This window comes from Tachysurus vachellii, chromosome 24 (assembly GCF_030014155.1).
Source record: "Tachysurus vachellii isolate PV-2020 chromosome 24, HZAU_Pvac_v1, whole genome shotgun sequence".
In the NCBI taxonomy this organism is placed as follows: Eukaryota; Metazoa; Chordata; class Actinopteri; order Siluriformes; family Bagridae; genus Tachysurus; species Tachysurus vachellii.
The window spans coordinates 7,884,739-7,912,515 of NC_083483.1; the positions used below are offsets into that span (position 1 = coordinate 7,884,739).

Genomic DNA, 27,777 nt, shown 5'->3' on the forward strand with positions numbered 1-27,777 from the left:
TGTCAAATTAAAGTCATTCTTAGGTATGAGTATAAAGTGGTTTTGTTGTTAATCTGTTGGACTATTGGTCAGAAGGTGGTGAATTCAAATACTAGGATCACCAAGCTGCCACCACGGGGCCTTTGAGCAAGAACCTTACCTGCTCAGTGGAATAAATTAAATGAATGTAAATCTGTCCTGGTTAAAGGTGTTTGCCAAATGCAATAACATAATGTTTACTGGATTAAAGCACACCTCATCAACTTGATAACAGGGTTGAAAGATGTTTGCATGACTGAGGCTTCCAAGGCTGTAAATGTCATTCACAATATCATCCATCAAGCATCTCAGATTATGGTGGATATTCCAGCCAATTACCTGTCTTTATACCAGAGGATTTAGATAAAGAACTGCAATATTTCACTATGCCAACTTCAGGAGAGGTATCATCTGGAAGAAAAAGAGAAGGGCTCTAAAGACCAAGAAGACGTCTAAAGAAGAGGTTTCTACACATTCTGGATGAAGATGGATTACAATTACGAATTTAAAGATCAGATGTTAATAATTTATCTCATTCTTATTACACAGATCATAAAGCAAATACAGATTACCAACCAGTCCTCCTGGACATGTGCCCTGGGGCCCAGAGTAAGCATTGATTTGAATGAATGAAATTGTGGCATAGAAGCCTTTATTATCAGCACATATACATTACAGTGCAATTGATTTCTTCACATATACCAAACGAGAAGGTTGGGATCAGAGCACAGGGGCAACTATGATATGTTGCCCCTAGAGCATTGTTGGGCAATTGCCCCTTGTTCAATTGCCCAACAATGGTAGCTTGCCAGTGCTGGGGTTTGAACCCTGACCATCCAATTAACAACCAAGAGCTTTAACCACTCAAGCCACTACTGCCCCAGCAGTCTTTCATAAATTGCAATTTGGGGAGCAATAATTCTGTTGTAAAAATAAAAGAAAGCAAAAACTGTTGAAATTATAGATCATACATAACAGCTCACACAAATCCAGTTAAAGTTTTCCAAGATACATGTTCATGGAGATTCCCTTAATGCAGCTTAAAACACGGTGTCTTGTGTCACTGTGTCAGGGGTGTCCAAACTACCACCATGGGTTTTGCAGCCCTTCGCCATTTTTGTTAACGTGCACCAAGTTTAAAACTGTAGTTCCCAGTTTCTCCACGTGGCGTCGCTATTGTATAAAAAAGACACACAAAAAATGCAAATTTAGGAGATAAGAGGCACAATAATTTCAGTGAATAATGTGGTTTAGACAAACGTTTGTCTGTTTAATTTAATTTGCTGCATTGTCTAATGTTTTAATTCACACAGCACTGTTCAAGTTTACTGAAAAGGCAGGCTTAATATTTACTTTTGCATTTTTATCCCCACTCCAAGTTCATTTTTTTTATCTGAGCTCAATATAAAACAATATAAAACAGGCTTGCATAGGAAGTACACATTTACTGGGTGACGTGATGTATTACCACAGTTACAGAGACTCGTATGATCCCTCTGTACATTTAAGTTTTTCCAGAGGCTTGTGGTGGTCAATTTATGTGATTAGTGCTGTTTTTTTTCATTTATATGGTGGTTACCGCAGTGTCTTGATGAATGCCTACATGCCATCCATGTGTATAATGAAAATGCTCCTTATGACAGTTTTCAAATTTTTAAAAGTCACAGGTCTGTCCACCAAACACTGCATCTTAACCGTAATATAATCTGATAAGCGGTGGTCTTGAAGAGATTGAGGGGGCAGGTGTAGCTGATAAAGTGACAATTGAGGACATATTCTGGTCCTGATGAAAAAAAAAAACAGACCTAAGCTGGTAGAATATTTCTGGAAGCTGGAGATGGTTAGTCACCTAACCATCATACCCTTATGCGCTTGTTTAACATCCCATTCTGTGTTTAGTTCTCTTTTAGTTATAATAACCTTCACTTGTCTGGTGATGTCTTCACTTGACACTGATGCTGGCTGAGGTTTGTGGTGTAATCTGTGCTCCAGTTCATCCTGAAGGTGTTTAGTTGGGTTGAGGTCAGGGTTTCATGTAGGTAAAGTTCTACCACTTCATGGATCTTGATTTATGCACAGGGGCATTGTCATGCTGAAACAGGTTTGGGTCTCTTAGGTCCAGTGAAGTGAAAGTGTAATTCTCAAGCATACAGAGACATCATAAATAGTTGTGTGCTGCCAGCATTGTGTCAAGACAAATCAAGTCAAGAAGCTTTTATTGTGATTTCATCCATATATAGCTGTTACAGTACACAGTGAAATGAGACAACATTTCTCTAGGACCAGAGTGCTACATAGAACAAAGACAGAGCTATAAGGACTTAGTAAGTTAGTCCTAGATACATACAGTGCATCTGTGTGACCTGGTGCAAACAGTGCAGGACAAGACAGAAAGGAAAAAAAAAGACGGTGCAGGACGGAAGACAGAAAGACAGTGCAGGACAAAAGACAGACAGTGAAGGACAAAAGACAGAAAGACAGTGCAGGACAAAAGACAGAAAGACCGAAAGACATTGCAGGACAAAAGACAGAAAGACAGTGAAGGACAAAAGACAGAAAGACAGTGAAGGACAAAAGACAGAAAGTCCAAAAGACAGAAAGACAGTGCAGGACAAAAACACAAGACATTACACAAAAGACAATAAACACGTGACAGCAATGTTGAAGGTGTCCACAAACTTTTGCCCATAGAGAGCATTTTTGTACTTGATCAACAAATAATTATTTATTTTTACTGTTGTTTCTTTAAAAAATAAATCAAGCATCAACATGTTAAAGCATAAACTCTTTGTTTTTTTACTAGTTTGACTGACTATTAGCTTAGCCTAGGTTTTGCTAGCTGGTTAAAACAATGTCGTAGTTTCCAAGCAGGAACACATTAAAAATTATTCGTTTTAAGATCTTCTCAAGCTAAAAAAAAAAATAAAAAAGTTTATTTATATATGTATGGTTTATACTGTGACACAGTTTGAAGTAGTAACATGAGGAGGCACCATATTCCTCTTTCCCGCCTCTCTCATGCTCATGGATGGCACTGAACCACGCCTCACGCCTCACGCCGGCCATATTGACGGGGCCTCCGCTGCTCTCTGTCTCTCTCTCTGTCTCTCTGTCTCTCTCTCTGTCTCACCTTGCGCTGGATATTTACTGCCTAAACCTTAATCCTCTACTTCCCTTCTGTTCGTATTAGCGTGCCAACAGGATACAGGGACCTTTAAAAAAAAGCGGTTCAGGATATATTTCTGCTTCCGCGCCTCATTTTTAAAGGATTTCTGGAGTTTATTTTTAAGCTCTAGCTTCAGCCGAAGGTGAGTTTGTTTTATCGGCTCCATTCGCAGCCGGTTCGTTTACGTGCTTAACAAACTGTTTTGACCGTTACACGCTATCACAGAGCGTCCATGTTGACCGTATAACGTTTATTTAAGAATAAAAAACCTAACAAAAACAGCTTCAGACTCCATAGGGACAGTTATTTTGTGTAACGGTGGAACATCCGCCCTGAGACTAAACACTATGTAGAGTTTGCGTCCTGTTTGCGCATATTTCCAAAAAAAAAAAAAAAAATTACAAAAAAAAAACACCTCAAAACGAGATGTACAGCAGATTTCTGTTCACAACAAAACACCAAGACTCAAATGTTTGACTGTAATGATGCTTATAAGTGGTAAAGTTTTCTCCATAAGGCAGAATGTCTGCTGTCAACTTTTATCCGACCAAAATAAACGCATAGCCGCGTTGCTAAGATACACGAATTACATGCTAATTTAGCCTCCTTTAGCTAACAGTATAAACAAACCCTGTTTTTTGTTGTTGTTTTTTTCTTTCTTTCTCCAACATATTTGTGTTTAGAATTAAGTTTTAAAAGGACTTCAGTTTGTTTAAGGTCGCAAGTGTAACAAATGTGGCCTAATTTTTAACCAAGAATTAATTTTGCGGTTAATTCTACACTATTTTGTGAGTAGAGTTGAAAAAAAAAAATTATAATCTCTATACTTTTCATGGTAAAAGTAAGAACAGGTATCGTTCATGTATTTTATTTAATATCATTAGGATATAAAGTTTAATCATCGCGAATGAAATTTTGTTGAATGGAAATATTTTCATCTCTATTCAGTGTCACTTAATTCTATAGCTGGTGAGTGAAAGTTCTGAAAATAGTCAGTATATGTGCTGATACATGTGTATGTTCTACACGTATATCATCATCAGGACCGCTTCTGTTTATACTTTTATAGAATATTAACTTTAGAATAAAATATCCCTTCTATTAAGTTTGTTATTTTGTTTTTAGTACAGTCAGTATTTCACGTTATTGTTCCAATATGCAATAATCTTCTAGGGAAGCTACTGTCATCATCTCATTTAATCCCATTTAATTGTTGTCAGCGATTCACTATTTCTCGGTGCATCTGATATTTGACATACTATACAGTTAAGGACGTTACGGCAGAGGTATCGGCTTTGTGTGGTTTCTGCTGTTCCAGATTACACAGCTGAAGGTTTGTCAGTTCAGTCCGTGTCCCTTGTGTGAAGAAAAGGAGGCAGCTGTAGTCTGATTTAGGGTGAGGGCAGAAAAATGGTGCCACGTTTTTTATTCTCGTTCAAAGAGATCAGAACCACTGGAATAAGGAACTTGTGTGATTGGGGTAACAGATCAAAGATTAAATGTGTAAATGGTAGTAGTTGGAATTGTGTTTGAATCTGGATTTGAACAGTGAGGTACACTGTGTCTGATCAGAAGTCAAGTCGAGTCTAGAGTCGAGAAGGTTTCATTTTCATTTCAACCATATGTTGGTGAAGCAGTACACAGCGCAATGAAGCAACGCTTCTCTAGGACTGTAATGCAACAAAAAACTACGTAAAACTACAAAAAAAACAACACAGAGCTAAGGACTTAAGTCATGACGTTACTAAAAGAGACTCTGTAACAGTTTTAAATGAAATGTCAGTATCGGCGGATAGCTGTTCTTCTAAAGTGGCTAATGAATTTCTATTAGAATCTCTATAGGTTGAATTTAACCTGAACACAAGTCAGATTGGATTGATATATAAACAAAGTAATGTAGTTGTGTATCTCTGGGATTTTAGTCCTGTCTGAATCAGTTTTATGGACTGTGTGTGGAATTATTATACCGTATTTTTCTACTTTTCCAGCAGTTCAATAACTCCAGGTAATATTATACCGTATATCAATCCATCTGAACTGACACTATGTTAGTAAATATTTCATAATATTCTGTGGGAGAAAAGATTCCATTCTTTCTTTAGTATTAAAGGTGCGGCAACAAAATATAGACGATGTTTAAAAGAACTTATTCTGGGTGTTTTCATTACGTTTCTGAGGTTATAGCACAGAAAGAGAAAACGTATATTACAGGCACGGTGGCTTAGTGGTTAGCACGTTCGCCTCACTCCTCCAGGGTTGGGGGTTCGATTCCCGCCTCCGCCTTGTGTGTGTGGAGTTTGCATGTTCTCCCCGTGCCTCGGGGTACTCCGGTTTCCTCCCCCGGTCCAAAGACATGCATGGTAGGTTGATTGGCATCTCTGGAAAATTGTCCGTAGCGTGTGAGTGCGTGAGTGAATGAGAGTGTGTGTGTGTGTGTGTGCTGTGATGGGTTGGCACTCCGTCCAGGGTGTATCCTGCCTTGATGCCCGATGACACCTGAGATAGGCACAGGCTCCCCGTGACCCGAGGTAGTTCAGATAAGCGGTAGACAATGAATGAATGATTACATGGGATTCAGTAATTATATGAACGATGGACAGAAGAACTCGCTTCAGTGTCTACAAACATAACTGAAATAAAAAATGTTTAAAAAGGTGAAACGCATCATACAAAATCATTTCAACATCCAGTCTGCTCTTCCTGAGGAAATCTAGAGTTTGGCAGTGATGTAAAACTGCATTTTTTTGCGTGGGCTGTTGGCTTTTTTTAATCTGGTTAAATAGGTAATGTGTAAATCCCACACTGCATGGAGTAAATGAGACTTTGCTTTCGTCATTTCACGCATGGGCAGATATCAGACCACACCATGACTCAGAATGAGCTACGCTCTGTTGGATGTGAATTTACTTTTTATTTTTTCCTTTCCCTCTAGCAATTATAAGGATGACTGTACACACAGGTTTCAGTGGAATGTGGAGGTCAGGGTTAGATGTGTTGTTCGCTTCTCATTTTCACACTTAACACTGTGTAATCGCTCAATCTGCTGACCTCTTGCTGGCGTCTCGTTAAGTTCTGATATTATCTTCACACTTAATTGCCAAACCTTTCTTTCACAGTATTATCACAACATAATAACACACGACCAATGCTCCTATATTGTGAACAGAGAAGCAAATCGACATGAAGACATTTTTCCTTTCTATTCAGGGACAAACCCTTTTTTTTTCCAGACCAGCAGTTTGTGCTACAGTAGATCTTCCAGAGGATCAGACCAGACGAAATAATGTTCACTCCACAAGTGCGTCACAGAGCCTTGGGAGCCCGTGACCTTGTCGCAGGTTCTCCGGTTGTCCTTCTCTGCGCTACTTTTGTTCAGTGCTAATCATTTCATATCCCACAAAGTCTGTTGTTTTGGAGATTCTCTGCCCTAGTTCTCTAGCCATCACAATTTTCTACTTGTCAAAGCCACCCAGATCCTCACGCTTGCCCGTTTTTCCCTGCTTTCAGGAATAAAAAAAAAATCACCTACACACAAAACTCTGACTGTTCATTTGCTGTTTAATTTATCCAGTTACTTAACAGGTGCCATTGGAACAAGATAACGTATTGATAGTGAGTGTCGTTTGTTAGTGTGTTCAATGTTACATACAGTTCTGTGCCCATGTCAATTGAAAGCATTTAGTAGAACGTTTAATCAGATTTTATTGACTAACTGCTACAGTACAAGGCTGAGGATATAGGCTCTGGACCACCATGGGCACTGGATCCTGCACTCTAAATGCTGTGGCATGGGGACCAATCCAGACACTCAGTGTGAACTCTAAGTGCTGGTCCCATGCCCCAATAAAATGGGAGTGTTGGATCAGGAAGAATATCCAATGTAAAGGCTGTGAGAAGCAAAATATAATGAAAGGTTGTGTAGTGACATCAAAATCACAGTTATCTAAGGCTGGAGGACAAAGCAGATTTCAGATAAGGCTTTGTAAGAGAAAATGTCCCATTCCGATTACTTGTGTATGTTAATTATTGTCTGATGAACTCTGCTGCATGTATTTTATAGTAACAAACTGTTGTCATGTCACATTTATCGCCTTTAATTCTTCGAACACTCCACAGTATTTATTTAGTATATTTATTTAAAATTGTTCCCGGCTACTTAATCGAATCGATTTTCGCATCTGTTGTGGAGTTGTGGAGGCTTGGGGTTTTTTTTCCACTGTTCTGATATTGTCCCAGAGTTTAGCTTTAAGACTCCCAAAGCGACCATATAGTCAGCTAACGTTTAATAGTCGTGTGTGTGTAAATCAGTCACTGTGTAAAACACAAACCTGTAGTCGGTTATTGCGTTCATCATTCATGGTAGAATACATGTCCATGCCGACGATGACACGTTAATATCGTTACATGTGGCTGCATAAAGGAAACCAGATGTTGAATGTCATGAAACGATGTCTTGCTCATCCAGCATTTTAATACCTTTGTGTTTATGGCTGTTAATGCAGTTTGAGGGGCCTCATTTGTGTCTATCTAGTTTAAGACTTTTTTATTGTTTCGCACAGTAAGTGCTTTAAATGGAAGTGTCATTGGATATTTTGACAAGGTGCTGTCGTGTGGAGATTATTATCACACAAACCAAGCAGTTTTGCAGAACTTCTATACTGTTATTTGCTTCCTGTTTTCCCTTATTGCTTTTTTTTTGATGCATATCGTTTGATTCTTATTTCCTCCTTCCTCCATGTTCTGATATTTTTGTCTCTTGACGCTGAAAAGTTGAGTGACTGATGCTGATGTGATGAGATAAAATCAGATTTCCAGTCAAACACACTTGCACAATAGTTAGGTCTATAATTATATATGCATGTTTTTCTCTAACATTCACTCTTCTTCACGAAGAGCTTTATAATGCTGATAGTCATTGTGAATCCAAAGGGTTTCGCAGGAGGACTCAATGCAAGGCAGACACACCTTAGATGGAATGCCAGTCCAAGACATGGCATCTCGCACACACTTGTTTGCACCTAGTGGCTTTTCTGCATAGCCCCAGAATCTACCGGCATGTTTTTGTGAGGTGGGAGGAAATGCGGGATAAACGGTAAACCCACGCAGACAGTAACATGAGCTCAGGGTTGAACAAGAGATCAGAGTCTTTGAGGCATCTTGTACGTTTCTATCAAACAGTGATAAGCAGAAAGTATTGTCCTTGGCTAAAAGTGGAAGGTTAGATGTCTCATTCTTGTGTTTTCTCTTTCAGGGTCGTCCTGTAACGGAGGACGAATTTTCTTTTTTTTCCCCCTGGATAAGCGGCAAGGGAGGAGGTGAAGATGCCGAAACCGGTAAGTCAAAAAAGTTTGCAAATAAATTATTGAGAGAAGTCTTGTGTCTTTTGTTCTACGGAGGACACGCTCGCTGTTAAGCTTAAGATCCGAGTCTGTAGTACGACTCCTTTCTATGGTCAAAGTTATTGTTAAATAGTCTGGCTGGCAGAAGAGCTTCTTCATTATGTAATCTCAAAAAAAATGTTTGTTTGATGTAGTGTGTGTTTGCACGACTAGAAAGAAGGAGGAGTTTGATTATCGTTCCTGATGGTTAGCCAGATTGAGGAAGTATGTATCGTTATTCTTATTTGTAGATGAACCCAAATGTTTGTAATGATCAAAACCAAAGATAAACTGCATAGACCGGAACTTCTCATCCTCCATATTCATCTGTTGATGTCTGTTTTTTGTTTTTTTTTTTTTTTGGGTGTAGTTTATACAATTCCCTTTATAGAGTTCTTTACAGCTGCAGCATGTGGCAGCTGTTTTTGAAGATTAAATAAACGATCTTTTCATTACACGCCGTCAGTGCGGAGACGTGGAAAACTTAGCTTCTTTCCTAGAGATTCTCTCAAGCATTTTAAATCCCTACTCCAACCATATACACGCTCCTCTAACCATGCTAACGATTTCAGCACACTTGGTCCTGACTCAGCTGTTACCACAACAAAAGGTGTTCTCACATTTCAGATTCCACTGAGGAACTTGCACTTGGTCACAGTCACATGAGGACAAATCTGGGCCGGAGTGTTATTTTTAGCCTCTTATGGAGGTTGTGGATATTTGATTGAACTAAAGGGGAGCAAGCATTAACACATCAAGGGTGGGGTGAGCGCTGGGCATTCTACTTTGGCATCGAGTGAGATTTACTGAACTAACAATTGCCAGGGAATGATTATACAATCCAGATAGCACCATAAAGAGAAACATTTTGAGCTAATATTGACTGCTACTGATAACTCAGAGTTGGTGCTGATTGTATTAATGTCTGATGGATAACCTGTGGTGCTTGAGGATGGGCAGAGTGATAAGGGAAAGCCTGGAATCTGTTCGCGAAAATAAACAATAATATTTAAACATATGTGACAGCGTCGTGTGATTTTGTATATGGCGCTCTATTCATTTAGAGAGTTATGGATTATATCTTAACTGTATTATTATTGATTCTGTAGAAAGTGATTTTTAAAGTTGCAACCATGCATTTGTGTTAGGAGGAAGAAACCATGTGCAGCTTCAAGGACTAGAAATTAATGTGTGTTGTGTGTGTCACTGCTAAGGGATGAGACTTTGGTTGATGTTCTTCAAGCCAGAGATTAAACTTGTATAGCTAGTGTTATTTTATACCCTCACATCGTGTTTTTTTTCCCCTCCCCTTAAATTACTGAAATATTATTAGGGGTTTTATTAATCAGTACTTAACCAGCACTGGATTTAAAGGGATGAAAGTTTGCTTGGTTACAATAGCACCACATAACACATTTACAACACAGACTTATGTAGGTCTTGATGAGGAAATCAGTTGCTCATGTTGCTAATTTCACCCTTTAATAAGACTCATGGTTGTCAAAACTACTTCATAAAGCTGCAACATGGTAAACATGACAAGTGAGTTGGTGGCCAGGCTAAAGGCTCATACTTGTGTCATTGTTTCTGACCAACGCTCGCTCTCTGGAAAATAATATTGACTCACTCAGACTGAAAGCACTGCATTAGCGTTGTGGTTTAATTGCAACTGAAACATTGCTTCATTGCAGCTGAACGCTTCCCCATTGACAAACTGTTCATCTGGTAAGACTAGAGCAAATGATTGTGTGTGTTTGTGTGCGCACGCAAATGTTAAATAGGTTCTTCTTCTTTGCAGTCGAGTATCTAACAGTAATGTGCCAAAGGAACCGGTCTGTTGGTGTCAACATTCTAGTTGAAATAACGCTAATCATGAGTGCGATAGATGTACTGGGAGTATCCTAAAATAAAGTCTGCTCACTCAACACCCTGATGGATTCTTATTGTTGACAACGGTGCAAACTCAGAGAATCATCTCACATCTCTGAGCTCTTAAACCCAGCCAGTTTGAAGTATCCAAACAGGCTCAGTAAGGATCACAGCTCCTCCCTGATGACCACATACTGAATGCAATAGCAGTGGACAGAAGACAAAAGCCGAGGGTGAACCCTTCAAACCTGTGGCCCTGACACCATCCCACAGATCTCGCTAGTGAACCTGTGTTGAGCTCATCATCATCATCATAATCATCCATGTGCTGAAGAACTCTCTTTTTGCACTCACACCAGTGCTTCATGAACAGCTAGCCATCACCACAACTTCACTTGACCTTCATTAGTGTGTACTCCAGCCAAATCTCTCCACCACAGACATCATATCTTCTGATCTCCACTAAGCTTTATCCAATATGGGCACCAAGGACACTTTTCATGGTTGTCAACTTCCCAAGGACCCAAGTATCTTACAGCCCTATATACATCAGCGGTGCAACAAATGAACAACAATGAGCATTTCCTTGGAGTGTTTATCATCATCATCATCGTCGTCGTCATCACCAAGTCTCTCAACTCTGTCATTACTGTGAATGAATCAGTTCATGTACTTCCTGCATGTGCACAAGCCAGCATGCACACCGCATATCCTCGCCTAGAGCGTTGCTTTCTTGTACAAAACCTGCTCCGTTTCGTGATCTGCCCAGTAAAGGGCGTTTTCCTGTCATTGAGGACATATAATTTGCTTTACATTAAAATGATCCTGGTCACATCTTTTGTTGTTCGTTTGATTACAAGGCCGCTAGTTGGCTTGCAGTAATGAGCGAGTGAGTGCATACAAGGCCAAGTGTACCAGTATTTTATACCAGTATGTAGTGAAAGCAGAATAGGAGTCATTCCGATTCTGTGGCTAAACCTCAAATAGTTTTCTACTGAGAATGCAGTGGAGAGTTACAAGAACATGAAATATGGTGGTAACAAATATTTATCTGTCTTGACCAATCACTGGTCAGAATTTTAGCTCCACCCACATTTCCATGTTTGGTCCTGCTTTTACTCATTAGCTGTTTGGTAGGCAGTTTGTTTTCGTTACCTGCTTTGCTGAACTGCAATGTTCTGAAATAAAGCACAACCTCATGTACACATACTCGCAAAGAAACTTCAAATCCGGTCTGCTCTCAAAGATGACTGCTGTTCTCTCGTCTCCCATCACAACCGCAGCTAAACTAAACATCCAGTCTGCTATCTATCCACATTGTAGCTACATTTATTTGTGTTCTCTGGAAAAGACAGTAAACCACAACATGTCCTCCATCATCTGCTCTTCCGATGTTCCTTCATACTGTTGTTCACTTGATGCTTACGCTGCATGCTGGAGGTTGATTTATGGTTCGTTTTGATGAACACTTTAAGATGAAGCTTATTCTCGAGCAGTCCGTTTCCTATTAGAGCTGAAGACACTGTAGAACCAACTCTAAATGTGCAGCATGGTGACTAGCATTTAAAGTGATTGTGCCACATTGCTCTAGTAGCTGCTCAGTCAAAATATAGTGTGTTTACTTGGGAATGTTATACAAGCGGAATTAAAAGAAAAAAGAACATAATTCCCTCCTCCCTCTCTCTTTGTTTATGGTACAGTTTTCTGTAAATGTCATGCCGGATCATTAGTAGGAACTGTAAAGGCACTGACGTGCACACAGCGTTCAAATGCAAATCCAAACAAAGCAGAATAACTGCTTCATGTAGTTAGGGGACATCTCCTCCTCTAACCTAATTGCCTCCTCTAAAGGCTTTTTTTTTTTTTTTGTAGTTCACTAAAGAAAACAAAGCAGATCATTTTGATAAATGTAACAGAGTCGAGTACACACAGTCCCAAATATTAAATCACAATTAAGGTCCCGTCTCTCTGAGCAGAAACGAGAACGCAGTTTAAGTATGTTGTAACTAAAAAGTGCTAAAAACTAATAAAATCTAAAGTTTTTGCCTCTCATATTTAAACAGTTGCCTTAACGTTAACACAATAGTTCATCTTTTATAAACGAGCAGGTTATTGTCAGCCCTTGAGAAGCCTGGAAGGTTTTGTGTGGTTTCTTCTTAACAAGCTGCATTTTTTTAGGAGAGAATTCTACAGTAAAATTTCGAAAGTAAAATTTAGAATCCAGAAAAAAACACCAATATCAAAATAATGTCCTAAACATTATATAATAATGTTATATATATCCAGAAAAAAACACCTCAATATCAAAATAATGTTTAGGACATTATTTTGATATTGAGGTGTTTTTTTTCTGGATTCTAAATTTGACTTTTATTATTGTTACTATCAAGATTTTCATTAAACTAATCCAGATTTATTTAAAAATTCCTTTTTCATTCCGAGTCTGTGACTTATTCACAATCATTACCCTGTAAAACCTGATCGCGTGCTCTCTAACTTCTCCAGGGTAGCCAGGGTGCTGCAGGATGAGCAGAAGGCACTTGACGATGCTGTCTTTACCCTCAGGGGGTATTTATGACTTGATAGACCTCACAGGGAGAGAGGGCCTGCATGTGGCATTGCGTGTGCCTGTTTTTGTTTGCACGTTGTCGAATGGAGTGTAAAAGGCCAGTGTCAGATGGGAGGTCTGGGTCAACATCCTGTGTGGACAGAATGAAAGTGCAGTAGAGCTGGGGGCGGGAGGCACAGCAGGAGATTAGTGTTTTGGTTGCAGATTGCATCACCAACATATCACAGTGATTGGATTTTTCCGTACAGATTATGATGAATATTAGGTCTCTACAATTTATCAGTGTACTATATGGTATGCTCGTAAGAAGACCGTAATAATACTGAGTAGGACCACATTGGCCCTCAGAATCTTTGTGCAGTGGATTCCACAAGGTTATCAGGGACTATCCTTGGAGACACATGTTGACAAGACATCATTTGCATCACACGATTGCTGCACGTTCATGCTTGAACATCCTGTTCTACCACATCCCTAATGGGGTAACCATTGTAAGATGGGTGGACTTCAAGAAGAAGAAGAAGAAGAAAAATGCTAATATTTGTCACCTGCTTTACAGCACCGTGAAATTCTTTGCTTGAATAAGAAGTTGGGCTTAGAGCCCAGGGTTGGTTATGCTACAGCATTCCTGGATCAGAAAGGGTTAAGAGCCTTGTTCAAAATTGGCAGCTTGGCAGTGCTGGTTCATGAACCCTGACTTTCTGATCAACAGCCCAGAGCTTTAACCGTTAAGTCACAGCTGTCTATCAAGTGATGGTTGTCAGCAGCAGTACTCAAAGTCTGTGGCATTCAAGCAATGCTAAATTGGAATTTAGGAGAGAGACCACATTCCCTACGACATTACTCCACCACACCATGGTAGGTTGGGTCTGTGCATTCCTGACCCCAAATTCGTCTCTGGATCCCATCTCGTAGCTGACGTTCCCCCTCCTTACCATACATCATTTAGTCTGTGATACAATAAACCATGCAGCTCAGAAGTAGAAAGGTTTGTTTGTTTCAGCCTTGTGTATTGTAGTGTCTAAGGCTTTAGCTCCCATCTCTGTTGTGTGTAGTGTTTGTGTTATTGTCTTCTAGGCCGACACTGTGTTAAGCAGGGTTTATTTTTTTGCTGCATCGTCTAAGAGGGTTTAATCAGCACAACCCCCAATCTGATACTTCACCTTGGAAAATCTCATGTAAACGGCTTACAAACAAGGCAGCAGCAGCACTTATTTAAGAGGGTGGAGTAAGGAAAGAAACCACAAGAGAGGAAATGCTGTGTGTATGTACACTAACACCACTTCATATGCTGATGTCAAAACATGGCTGCTAAAAAAATGCTGTAATGTACAGATGAACTAACACATACAAGTTCCTGAGGTTTCACTGCATTGATCTGAAAGATTTTCACTAATGTGGATTATCTCAATTATTAGTGATGTTAAAACACATCATAAAGGAGAATCTTATTGTTAGGCAACATTTTTTGTTATTGTGTATAAATAAGGTCAGTAAGCCCATTTCTAGGATGGTCAAGACTATTGTGACCTGTGCCGTAACTGAGCGTGTCGCTGTTGTGAAATCTAGTTGAAACTAAGCCGGCACTCTAGATTGTGTAATCTAAATTAGTGGATCAGGTCAAGCACAGCATTTGTTTGCTGGAAGATGTTTGGTTCCGAGTGTGTTTTGGCTTTAGGCACACAAGGCTGTGCGTGCACACACACCACACACACCACACACACACTAGTTATACAAAAGGCCGGCCATTTCACGGCTGAATGCTGGACGTCTGTTCTACTCCTGACACAAAGGGGCTGCCATTTGGAGCTAGTGGCTCGGAAATAACAATTAAGCTCTTCCCTCATCACTTCTGTGTGTGTGTGTGTGTGTGTGTGTGTGTGTGTGTGTGTGTGTGTGTGTGTGTGTGTGTGTGTGTGGGTCAGCTGCTCTGTACTGAGTTTGGAGGGTGTGGTAGTTGAAGGTTATTTCAGACTATCAAATTGTCTGTCTTTTGTGAAAAAGTTCACACACTTTTAATCTTATAAATGTTAAACATGTTTTCTCGGCACACTAGTGACTACAAAGGTTTTGAATTTAAAACCATGAAGGCAAATAAATAATTACAATGTAAAGTTGGTAACCTTTTCAACCTTAAGGCATTTCCACTTCCTTTATACCTCGACTTTTAATACTGCAGTCACTACAGCAATTCAGTTTTTTTTATTTTTATTATTTTATTGTTGTTTGTTTCTTGGTATTATGGCATCTTAGGGTAAATAGATCTATGTGATGTATATTAACTGCCATTTTGTACATCTTTATAAACATATTCAGTAGTTTCATGCTAAGGGCCAACAACATAGAAAACAATCATTCAAGAACATTTATGCAAATTTATGTTGTATTGATAACTTATTTGTGTTGTGTTCATATCTTATCAGAGCTCTTGAAATTTTCTGCAACTGTTTTACTTCATATTAATAGCAGGAAGGAAACTAGCCATAAAATGAGGGAGGGTTGTGGTGTGTGTGTGTGTGTGTGTGTGTGTGTGTTGTAGCTTCAGTGGTTCAGCTGCATTACTGAAATAATTAGGCATTATTTTTTCACCATTTAGTTGTCATTTTGTCATTTTTCAGCTTCGCTTTTATGGAATTTGTGTATCTGTGTGTCACACTGTGCATTGGACCTGCTTACAGGAGTACAATGAAATCACTGTTGCAGAAGCTTTGGTGGGATTTTTTTTTGTAAAAGATAGTGATGGGTTTTTTTTTCCTGAACACACCCATTTCCTACAGATGTTTTGATGTGTTGCCTATGACAACAGTACACTCGCTCATGCTCACCGACAAAACATGGAAACAAAATGCAGACTGCTCTTTATGGGCATTAAAAACACGGTGACAGTGCAGCAGAGTTTGGGAGAGAAAAGGCTTTGAGTAAGGGTTCATTTCTGAGCAATAAACACTTCCAGATTTATGAAGTGGACAAAACTGATGGGACAGAATGAGGGTAGAAATGATTACACAGGCAGAACGGTAGAAATGATTACACAGTGTTTTCTGCTTCTGTTTTGTTGTATTGAGAAACTTCTGGGTTTACCTCAGTGGTTATTTTTAAACGTAGCCCTCTCTGATGCTCATGACCTTACTTATGTATCTGCAGCGGAAATGTGTGTGTGTGTGTGTGTGTGTGTGTTTGTTTAAGGCCTAGAGCACTTCTTTCCTTCCTGCTGTCAATTATTCAGCTTCATTCAGCAGTATGCATGTACACACACACAGACACACACATACAACCGTTCAGAGAGTTCAGCTTGGCTAAACTTTTGGTGTGAGTGTGTGTAATCACTCACAGGTCTGTCACCATTATAGAATTGTAGCTGATTGTCATGTGACTGTAATTAACAGTGTACTGTTTCTGTTGATTCACTCCCTCTAAACAGCTTAAACACTGAAGTAATACACGTACAGCTTAATAAGTATAGTGATTATGTAGACATTGTACATGTAAAAAAGGTACAAATTTTAAACAAAAGACTTGCTGAGCATCACCATATTGTTTTATCTTCCTCTGACTTTCTAACATTAAAATAGTAGCCTCTTTCATTCTCTCTCTCTAATTCTCACACACACACACACACACACACACACACACACACACACACAAACACTAGCCAGTTGTCAGCTCATGTATGTGGAAGAGGGGCGATAGCATTTTTATCTGAGAGGGTTAACCTGCCGATTTCTGATAGATGTGATCGTCTGGTTTCACGTGTCTTCACAGTAAAATGTTGCTTGTCACCCTAGCTGTCGTATGTACATATGCATATCATTCTTCATGGAAATGAAGGAAAAAATTCAAATGAAGAAAAAGCTGAAATGTTATCCAAAAAATTGAACGAATTGGTATTGAGAATTGTGCTCTCAGTTCTAAGCCCAAGAAGTATTTCATCAAGAATCGCACAGCTCTGTTCTGTATAAGCAATGTGCTAGTGGTGTGAGCATTATTCACATTTCAACTCCTACACTGGGGGAAGTTTGTAGGTCAGCGATCAAATCTCCTTTTATTTCACGACGGAGCTGCCTTTTATCTGCTTGCATGCGATCAAAAAAAATGTGAAGGTCTAGAAGAACATGGCACCGTATTTTAACACGTTCATGATCCGCCAGTACACCATACTGTTCTGCAATATTGAACGATTTGAAGGTCTGGCATTTAGCATGTGTAAATTCAGTGTCATTAATGCTGATGAATACAGAAAGAAGGAGCTTGGTGCTTGTTCTACATGTATAAAAGGGGTATAAATGGCACTGCAATGTTTTGATTACTGAAGGGTATAGTAGGAGCTGTAATGCCACCATCCTGGCAAAAAAAAACCCAAAAAACACTTAGTCAGCAGAGAGGGAGCTACAGAGTATCTCACTTAGTGTGTGCGTGTGTTCATTCTGCTGAATACGGCAAGGCTTGAGCTTTTGTGCGGCAGGGAGTAAAACCGAGAGGAGAAAGGAAGGCCTGGCACATGGACACGAGAGAGCCAGGTAACTCAATCCCAACAGGACGGCTCCCTGGATCACCTTTCGTGTGTGTGTGTGAGCGAGAGTGCGTGTATGTGTGTGAGAGGGAGAGTGATAAGTAGAGGTAGCTACCCCATACACGCGCGTACAGCCTGTAATTCTGCACCATACAGTGACGTATGAGACGTGCACACACACTCAGGGATAAAGAGTGCCCTCTAGGTTGCCCCTCCTTCATTAGGCCACATCGCAGAGCTCCATTGTACGCTACACCTCAGCTGAGAAAGCAGCACTGCAGTCACAGAGAAGCCCAACACACTTGACCTTTCAGAGTGCTGAGAGCAGAAAAATGTGTGTGTGTGTGGGGGGGGTCTCTCAGCTAGACATCCATTGTGACCCATAACAGTCTTTTCTGTTTACTGTTTTAATCACACTGTGCACACAAACACGCCACGTGCAACACACTCACGTCGACGTTCTCTCCGTCCAGAGCACAGGGACGAGCGAGCCGGATGTCTCGCTGTTGATGGGGCCGCTACCCCACCGTGTCGTCACAAAAATAAGTGTTCCAGTTCAGTCTGATTTTAATCTGCACACGTGAAGCAGTCTTTGACGGCAACCTCTCAGCTTTTTATTCACTCGCTAAAAAAGATGAAGTGATCGTGTGTTTCTTTTCTTGTGCACATTTTCTGTTTGCAATTTTAGAGTCAGGCAACATGTTTTGTAAGCATGTGGCTCAACTTTATTGAAAATTGCTTGTGGGAAAATGAAAACCAGGGCCACAAATAAGCAGTGGGTCTTGCAGTACAGATGCACTAAAGTGAAAATTGTCTTTACAGCCAAAGCTACATTATAGGAAAGACATTTCAGGAAAAAGAGGATTATTTTTCTATGTATGTATATTAATGAAATTGGTCTATATACACTGGGCTGTGAAACTGTTCCAAATTACTAAGAGCTTGGCAGGATTTTCTACTTTTTGGCAAATAAATTTTCAAAGTTATTCTAGTTTCCTAAAGGAGTTTTATCGAACCCTTGTATGATTGGAAAACTCGACTCTTTCCGAGTTCCTTTCACACAGACCAAACACTGAATATGTGAACGCATCCTAAAAGTGTGCACTAGATTATAACCTGTATGTCTACAGGCATGCTCAAAGTTCCCTCACATAATATATTCATGACCTCTTTATCACGGTGTTGATCATTCTGTGCACTGGAACAAGAAGCGTACACAATGATCAATTTGGCGTTGTTGCTCAATTCGCTGAACACATCGCTGTATAAGTTTCATAGCTGTACAAGTTTCAGCTGTCAGTTGAGGATCAAACATTAAAAAAAAGACCTGTACAATGATGCATGTAATGATTCATCATGATTTAAGTGTCAGTGTTTATATCTGCATTGTCTTAATAAAGCTGGTTGCTCTTTGTTTTTTCAGATCAATGTACGAGTGACTACGATGGATGCTGAGCTGGAGTTTGCCATCCAGCCCAACACAACAGGCAAACAGCTCTTTGACCAGGTAGGTGCACGTGTAGTAAATCTATCTTCTGGAAATAGGCAGTGACTCCCACACTAAACCGGGCGAATAGGTTCGTGAGGTATTTGCATTCATGAGAAACAGAACCTCATTTTAATTTTCTAAATGAGCCAAACTCAATGAGCCCTCGGTGGAATATTCAAAAAAAATACATCATTTGAATGTTAATATTTCTTTAAACAAAGGCTTCGTGTCTATTTTTCAGTGTGCGTATTTTAGTAATTACTAATCCGTGGTCATGTTCATCCATTAGACTGATATGTAAGTTATATAAAAAGGGACTTTAATTACATTTAAGACTGAAATTTTTCTCATTTGCTTTTTGATTTCTCAGAATACATCTCAGTTAATAATGATATATAATTCACTTCAGATCAGCTTCTTGTGGTTTATTTACAAAGGATTCAAGCGTTATTCAGGTATAGCAATTATCTTAATCTTAAGATAATATCGGTTTGATCGTGTTATTAGTCAGAGATGTTCAAATATAAACTGGCTTTGAAACTTCATAACAAAGCTTTTGTACTGAATAAACCACACAGCGTGATTCCGCACTCTGTGTGTAACGCCTTAAACACCAATTGAAAAAGCAAATGGAATAAATCAAACAGTGACACAACAATAAAAAATGTTGGCTGGTGGTTGTGTGCGGCTCTCTGTGTAAACTTGCTCATAAAAGATGACCTTAAGGAATCGGAATGAAAAATTGTGCAACGAACAAACAGACTGTAAAGTACAGACTTGCATATTTCAGTTGTGTAACAGCACAGCAATCACACAGGCCCATGTTCAGCACACTAACACTACAAGATTCATAGCAGAACAGTTTAAAGTTTTCCATTTCCATGCTTTAGCGTGCACTCCAATACAGAATGTTTAATAGCTTTGTGTTAAAAAAAAAAAAGCACCATTAGTTTCAGATTTCACACTTCAATTAATTAAAATGGGATAATTTGCTGAGGATGGTACACTAAAACAAATGTTTGTTTGTCCTGTAGAAAATAAATAACACACTACTGGAAAAGATGAGCGCTAAATACGTGTCTGCACAATATTTATTTCCAAGCTGTTATTGTCGATCCTCTTCTAAAACAGCTGTCATCTCTTGATGATGATGAACAACACACACATAAAGGCTGCACAGCTGGCTAATTGTTTGAATAGGGCGCAAGATGAGGATGCGCCAGATGGTGAGTGTTTAAACAACCACAAAAAAGAACTGGAAATAACGAAGAAAAAGAAAACCTAGGATCCTGTGTTTCCATACATCATGTAAATATATCCCCACTCCAGCCATTGTCAGTTTAGAAAAGTACCAGTTGATAATTCAGCAGTTTATATCTGTATACTTTAAGTGATTCTGTGCCCACTGTAGCCTCAGATTCCTGTTCTTGACTGACGGGAGATTAACCTGATGATTTCACCTGAAGGTTCACCGTGGAGTGCATTTTGGGATGCGTGTCATCTCAATATGTTTATAAAGAGTGTTTATTTGAGATACCAGATCTTTCCTGTTTGCGTGAACAATTCTAGACTAGGGCTGGGCGATAAAACGACAACGATATGTATCGCGATAGACACGTGATCGATATCAATAAAAAATGTGTTTGATTAAACGTTTGATATTTTTTATTCTTTGTCGGAAGAAAACAGAGGTTGCGAAGCAAGTTTGGTTGCATTAGCAAAGGCACTCACTCTCTGGTAACCTAGCAACGTAGGGAGTGACACGCTAACAGCCAATCATGTAACAGTATCAAGTTTGCTTGCACCATATCGTTGTCTCGTGCTGGTCTGCTGGATTCCGCTTCAGTAACCGGCGACTGATAAGCAGAAAATGAGCCGCAGCGAGCGAGGAAATTGTAAATAAAACTGGACTGAAAATATACTTGAATAGTTCAACTTCAGGTATGATTAGAGTAAGAATAACGGAGTTACTTTTTCATATTTCTGCAGGTTTTATATTTCAAACAATGTTACTGTACTGTATCAGGTTTGTTTTTTATATTACAGATGTATCTCAGTCTACCTCAGTTTTATTTATGTTTACAAAACACTGCACATATTTTAAAACACTTTATTCACCAGAAGGTGAACAGCTAGTGAACCTCCTAGCACTTAACGTGCACTAAATTCTCAGGTTTTTCTATGTTTATATTCATGTGCGTCAGAAGCAAATAAAAAGAGGGTGGGTCCTGCCCCACCGACATATAATGGTTCCGATGCCCATGGATTTCAGGAAGCAGGAGCGTGGTCAATGCTGTAGGTAAAACGTGGAATGGAGTTTAATTTATTAGGGCATTCCTCAAGCAGAATGGATTCGACTGGCGGCGCTCTGAAAAGTAATAAAAAAAAAAGACATGTGCGCTGAATATATTATATAATATTATATAATAGTTTTCCATAGTTGTTGACATTTCTATCTTAATAACTGAGGGGATTATGATCAGAGGAAGGTTAATTTTAAAATAAAAATGTTTAAATGTAATATATTTTTCTCCTGGTCATAAAAAATATCAATAATTATCAATATTGACCGATATGAAACACTGATATCGTGATAGTTTTCAGCCATATCGCCCAGCCCTATTCTAGACATTCTTCTCTGATCTTTCTCAGTAAAGCTGCTCTGCCCACTGATCTGCTGCTCACTGGATGTTTTTAGTTTTTCGCACCATTCGGTGTAAACCTTGTCGTTGTCTTTGTCATTGTACAGGGAATTGCAGGGTATACGCAGTTTGTGAAATTCTCAGATCAGCTTGTCTTGTACCAACAACCGAACTTGTTACAGTACTGATGGAATTTAACATTACAGCAATGTAGTGGTCACAATAGGCCCTCGCTGAGGAGCGTGTATACATTCTGCAATATTAATGCTATAGAAATAAAATATTCATTTGTTAGTCTGGGATGCATTGGCTTTTGAACCTTTTTCAAGGGATATATTGTGTGCCCTATGATAAGAGTTTCCCATTGTGTTCTGTGATGAACTTTGCAGGATCAGACCAAGGACAGCTTCAAGGCTTTAAGAGAGCTTTCAGATCTATTTACTTCACTGCCTTGCAGTACATTATGCTCCATTACTATTGTCTCCAAGGCCACATGGATTGGAAAATCAATTGTTCACATCACTAGTTGCTCAACAGCTATTTTATAACCTTTAGCAACTCACAAGAATTCTAAGTGATTCAAGGCTCTTTTTTAAATCAAGTGGCTTTGTGGGTGTGAACATTTGTGAACCTTAGCTGAAAATCAGGCAGTTAGCATGACCATGAGAGTCTGTAGTCTAAGGTGGCCTGTTTTTTTAGGCCATGTGGAGCTTCAAGAACATCAATTAGCTTGCCATCATTGTTTCTCTAGCCACTGGAAACTGTACTGTAGTAAATTTCCCAGAAATACACTGCCTCTTTAGATGTTTTGGTATGTTTGAGAACGCTCAGAGTTCTGATTATTTGACCACTGGTTGTGCCTGGAAATGGACCATTGAACTGATCCCTGGTCCCCTTGAACATGGTGGTCTGGGGTTTGCTTGTCTTTAAGTAGTTATTGGTTCAATTTGCCCCATTACTGTGTAAAAATGTAATATTCATTATTTTGTGGAAAAGGTTCTTATGGTTACATGTGTGTGTGTCTATACCAGAATGCACAAAAGTATTTAAAAGTACTTTTTTTTGTCACTCTAGATAAGGGTGTCTGCCAAATGCTTTAAATACGAGTGTAAAGGTCATGTCACACAATCAGTCCAATGTTTGAAAGGAATCTGTGATTTAAAGCCAGAATCTGTATTCCAACACTCGAACAATGCCCAAAATCTCTATTGGGGATTAGACTGGGTTGAGTTCTGGTGAATAAAATCAGCAGCCAGATGGACCCAAACCATGCCAGCACAACCACCACTGGAAATCCCTCACTGTAGAGGTCAAGCATTTAGACCTTTTCTGTTGTCATATTGTATTCAGTGAAGTGAAACTGAATGAGCACATCGGCGTGCTTTTTGGAGGACATATTCTTTCCATGGGGATCTTTAAACGGAGGCTGTGTGATATTCAAGATTGCGCTGAGTGGCATAAATTATGGGTCATTGCTATTTAAAGCCCCTTATGCCAAATCCAGATGTTCACTCTCATTGCCAGTAATGGGTGCTAAAGAGATTGTGTATCTGGGAACTGTTTATAGGAAGGGATGAAGGTTTGCTTGTGTCATACAATTTGCAGTTTAAAAATGTTAATCTTATCTTCTGCATTTTGAAAGGAGCAATAAGGACTCGGTTAATTAAATGAAACTTTTTAGACTTCCAGTTTTCTACCCACTATCATCTTGCAGTTTTCCGTTGATAAAAGTGCTGTGTAAAGACTTGTGGATGTATTTTTTTGACCCTCTTGGGTGTTTTTTTTTTTTTGGTCACAGGAACCTCACCTTCACACTTCCTCTCATAGCATACGTTCAGCTTGGGTGTGTTTTGGCTTCTGAGAACTGATCTCAATCTTGCAGCAGTAGAATTTACAGCCATATGCTGATTCATCAACCACATTCAAAATAAAAGTGTGAAGCACTTCAACTTCCTATTGTTGGTCACTATTGTGAAATTCAAAACTGTTACAGTACAAATGCAAGTGGGTGTTAAGTGTTTCCATTTTTCCTCATTAAATGTCTGAATAAATAACTATACAGGTAAACACATGCTCATAAGCTTACTGGACACTTTATTAGGAATACCTTCAGCCACAATTACTCATGCGATTATTCCGCCAATCATGTGGCAGCAGCACATTGCATATAATCATGCAGATATGAGTCAAGTTTTTTTTTTAAGCTGACTTGGTAGGCTTATATAGCCACTCTTTACAACAGTGCTGAGCAGAAAAGCGTCTCAGAACACAACATGCTGAAATCTTAATGTTGATTTCCTACATCAGCAGACCCACGATGTCCGCTTCCACCACTTGTATGCAAAGTGCAGGAATTTAAGTCTACAGCATGAACAGGCTCACCAAAACTAGAAAGAATGCTTTTCTGTTCAGCACGGTTGTAAAGAGCGGTTACTCGAGTTCTGGAGACATCGGTCAGCTCATACAAGTTTGGCTGTTTTACTCAGAACTCTCTTCTTGATGTTAGGATTTTGTATTCACATCATAATGAATTTTGTGGAGCACGTGCAATGCAGCAGTCAATTGAACTGCACATTCACATTCATTCTGTAGAAGCAGGGATCATTTGATTAATATTGTTTTGTGATAATCTCTCTAAGGTACCACAGCAATGGCAACCTGAATATCTTTTGCCTACGGTTGCGTGAGAAAGTTTGTGCCTCCTTAATAAAAAGTAGATTTGTACCTTTTTTTAATGATATTCCATCATTATTTCTTTTGTTACACATTTATTGTTTTTGAATGGTTGTGACTTTTATTCTATTGTCTTGTAGTGTTAATGCTCCTCTTGTCATTCCAAGGCATGGAGGATCTAAACTTTTGTGTAGATTGTATGATGTAAACGTGTTATTTTAGATTGAAATGACTGTATTCTGTCTTTAGGTGGTGAAGACTGTGGGACTGCGTGAGGTCTGGTTTTTCGGTTTGCAGTACACGGACAGTAAGGGTTACACCACGTGGCTGAAGCTCAATAAGAAGGTAAAGCTTTTTCCCTCCTCCTTTTCCAAAGCCACAGCAAGCTCCATAGCTCCAGTTCCTATTAGCTTGCGGTTAGCCTGAGCCTCAGATGTGCAGTTTAACAGGCTCCTTGCTCTGTGGTGCCAAGCTGTAAAAAGAGGCCTTCGAGCAAAACTCTGCAGATGGAAAAGTGTGTGTGTGTGTTGGCATACACTTTCGTTAAGTGAAGCTCAGCTCAGCATTCTCATGAGTATCATGTGTTCCTCTGAGCCTGCATGTGTGGCTCTATGTGTGTAAGAGAGAGAAAGAAAGAAAAAGAAATCAAGTGTTTAATGGTAGATGATTTGATCAACAGTTTTGACGGTATAAAGGAAGATTTGGACTATTCAGCCAGGACTATTCATAGATATAATTCCGGGTATAGTGGAGAGAAGATTACATAATGAGTAAGAAATTAGGTTGTTTTCATTCATCCTTTTCTCAGGTCCTATTTGGAACTGCAGTAGAGTTGAGTGGAGTTTGGTTGGTTATTTGGTTGGTTAGTTCGTAACCCGACGTCCTTTTTTGTAGGTGACTCAGCAGGATGTGAAGAAGGAGAACCCTCTGCAGTTCAAGTTCAGGGCCAAGTTCTTCCCTGAGGATGTTTCTGAAGAGCTGATACAGGAGATCACACAGCGCCTTTTCTTTCTTCAGGTAACCGGTTGATTTGTGCTAAAGGGTTCTTTGCTGATATTTAATTTCAATTTAATTTAATTTCAGTTCATTTCTTACAATTAGTTTGCTATTGCTAGTTTGCCAATATCTAATAGGATTACCATTTATAAAATCAGGGGAAAAAAGAATGCTGTCAAATGTTGTTAAGATTAAATTTAATGAGAGAGAGAGAGAGAGAGAGAGAGAGAGATATTACTGCAATGATAAATATCAAGCATCAGCTATAGATTCTAACTGTACAAGCTCATACAATCTCTACACTAATACATTTTACTGTCTCTTCTATACTGGGAACCAGCTAGTTTGACCTTTATCTCTGCTTGTTGGATGATAAACTGTGTAGCTACACTTTTGTAACTGTACACCTACAAACTACACCTATATGATGGGTCTACTTAATAAAATGTGTAACCAGTGAGTATAGAGACAGTGCAGTTTTTATAGCAAGCTAATCCTGAATCTACTCCTTTTCAGATCAGTACTTTATGTTGAGCAGTAAACTGGTGCAATGCAGAGTCTGTTCCCTGAACTCTGTTCACTTTCTTTTCTCAGGTGAAGGAGTCCATTTTGAATGATGAAAATTACTGTCCCCCTGAGACCGCAGTGCTTCTGGCATCCTACTCAGTCCAGGCCAAATACGCCGACTACAGCAAGGACATCCACAAGCCTGGCTATCTTGCCAATGACAGGCTTCTGCCACAGAGGTGAAGAACAGCACCGTAGAGAATTCCTTATTACTTAGAAATTAACTGCACACTAATGGCTTGATTGGAATATTTTTCTTTCCTGAGGCTTTTCTGATACACTAATTTACCTTTATCTTCACTTCTGTTCAGTCTAAAGCTCTCAATGAGTCGAGTGACAAGTTTACAACCACATTATTAGTGAGGCCTGGACCTCAGATCTGAACAAACTCCTGCTTCAGTAGGCTGTATCAAAACCTAACCACATGTGTCATGAGGGCTATAATTAAATGTCCCTGGCCCAAGCAAGCGACCGAGTTGATCCCAGAATTACCTTGTGTGGTGCACTGAGTCAAAGGAAAAACTACATCTGTGCTGAAGTGAAACCCTAAGCAATTAATTGGTGCTTTAAAATTTGCAGTAAAGTCCAAACTTCTTTGACTCTTCAGTACATGGCTCATTTCACTCTTTCACAGCTGAAAGATTTAACTTTTTTATCTCCGAGTTACTAGAATTATCCAACAGGAGTACAGCATTGTCAGCTGATAAATATTTATTACCTGTCACTAATTCATTTCTGATTCAGGACATAACGTTTTCATTAATGATCAGTTTCAGCGAGCATGTAATCGGTTTTAAACGTTAAACTTCTGTGTTGTTCAGAGTTCTAGAGCAACATAAGCTGACTAAAGAACAGTGGGAGGAAAGGATACAGACTTGGCATGAGGAGCACAGAGGCATGCTCAGGTAATTACTGTTTTCAGCCGCAAAACACATAATGGCTAACAACAGTGTCTTTGGTTTTGTTTCACATGCCAGCCTGTTTGTTGATGTGCTTGTGGTTGTGCTTTCAGAGAGGACTCCATGATGGAGTATCTGAAAATTGCTCAGGATCTGGAGATGTATGGCGTCAACTACTTTGAGATCAAGAATAAGAAGGGAACAGAGCTGTGGCTGGGAGTGGATGCTCTGGGTCTGAACATTTACGAACATGAAGACAAGTGAGTCATGCACCAACCACACACTTTCCATAGTTTATCTGTGAGCGCTGGTGTTTTTTGGTGTTTCGCTCTGCTTATGAAGGTCATGTTTAAGGTAAAGAAAGGTTGCCATGTCTTGGTAAAGAAATCACCAAAAAAGGTCCAAATATTTGTCTGGCATTTTTTAAACACTCTTTTTAAGACACTGGTTTCAAATGATCAGCTTCGATCCCAATATTTTCTAATACCTGCCCTGGAGAGAACAACAACACAACTGGAGATTGGAGCCACATGTAGAGACATTGGGCCAATCTTCGATAGAGAAGATTTTAAGCTCTTTTTTTATAATCTTGAGTAGGAGTCAGTTCTGGAGACTGAGACAGCAATTCTGTGTTGATTTGGAAGTATGTTTTGAGTCTCTCCCTGTTGGAAGCTTCATCTTTGGCCAAGTCTGAACCACCTGGCAGATGCAACTAGGCCGAAATATCTAGAGACAGAATTCGTGATTCGTTCAATCTGCACAAGTGACCTGAACCAGTAGCTCCGAGCATCACTGATGCATCACAGTATTTTATAGGCACCATGAGGTTTTTTATTTTATTTATTTATTGACCAAAGAACGGGTTTGACCATGCAATGTTCAATAATCAAATAACACTCGAAAATATTTACAAATAATGTATTTTAAAGAGGAAAAATAGTAGAATTCTTTTGTTTTTTGTTAGAAAAAAGGTGGAAAGTGGAAATGTGAGCAGTTTTCTT

General features: G+C 39.3%; 1 protein-coding gene across 2 annotated transcripts in view; it reads left to right on the forward strand.

Annotated features, from left to right (window-relative positions):
- Nucleotides 1–3,082: 3,082 nt before the first annotated feature.
- Nucleotides 3,083–27,777, forward strand: part of LOC132839157 (radixin) — a 34,638-nt gene continuing 9,943 nt past the window's right edge. The window contains exons 1-8 of one of the 2 annotated variants that reach the window (XM_060859975.1): nt 3,083–3,326; nt 8,436–8,517; nt 18,934–19,017; nt 24,564–24,659; nt 25,209–25,331; nt 25,905–26,056; nt 26,699–26,782; nt 26,890–27,036. In XM_060859975.1, the coding sequence (XP_060715958.1) occupies nt 8,506–8,517; nt 18,934–19,017; nt 24,564–24,659; nt 25,209–25,331; nt 25,905–26,056; nt 26,699–26,782; nt 26,890–27,036 (698 nt within the window). In that variant the 5' untranslated portion in view covers nt 3,083–3,326; nt 8,436–8,505. Of the gene's footprint in view, nt 3,327–8,435; nt 8,518–18,933; nt 19,018–24,563; nt 24,660–25,208; nt 25,332–25,904; nt 26,057–26,698; nt 26,783–26,889; nt 27,037–27,777 lie in introns of those variants that run through there. The other variant, XM_060859977.1, reaches the window with a different exon arrangement.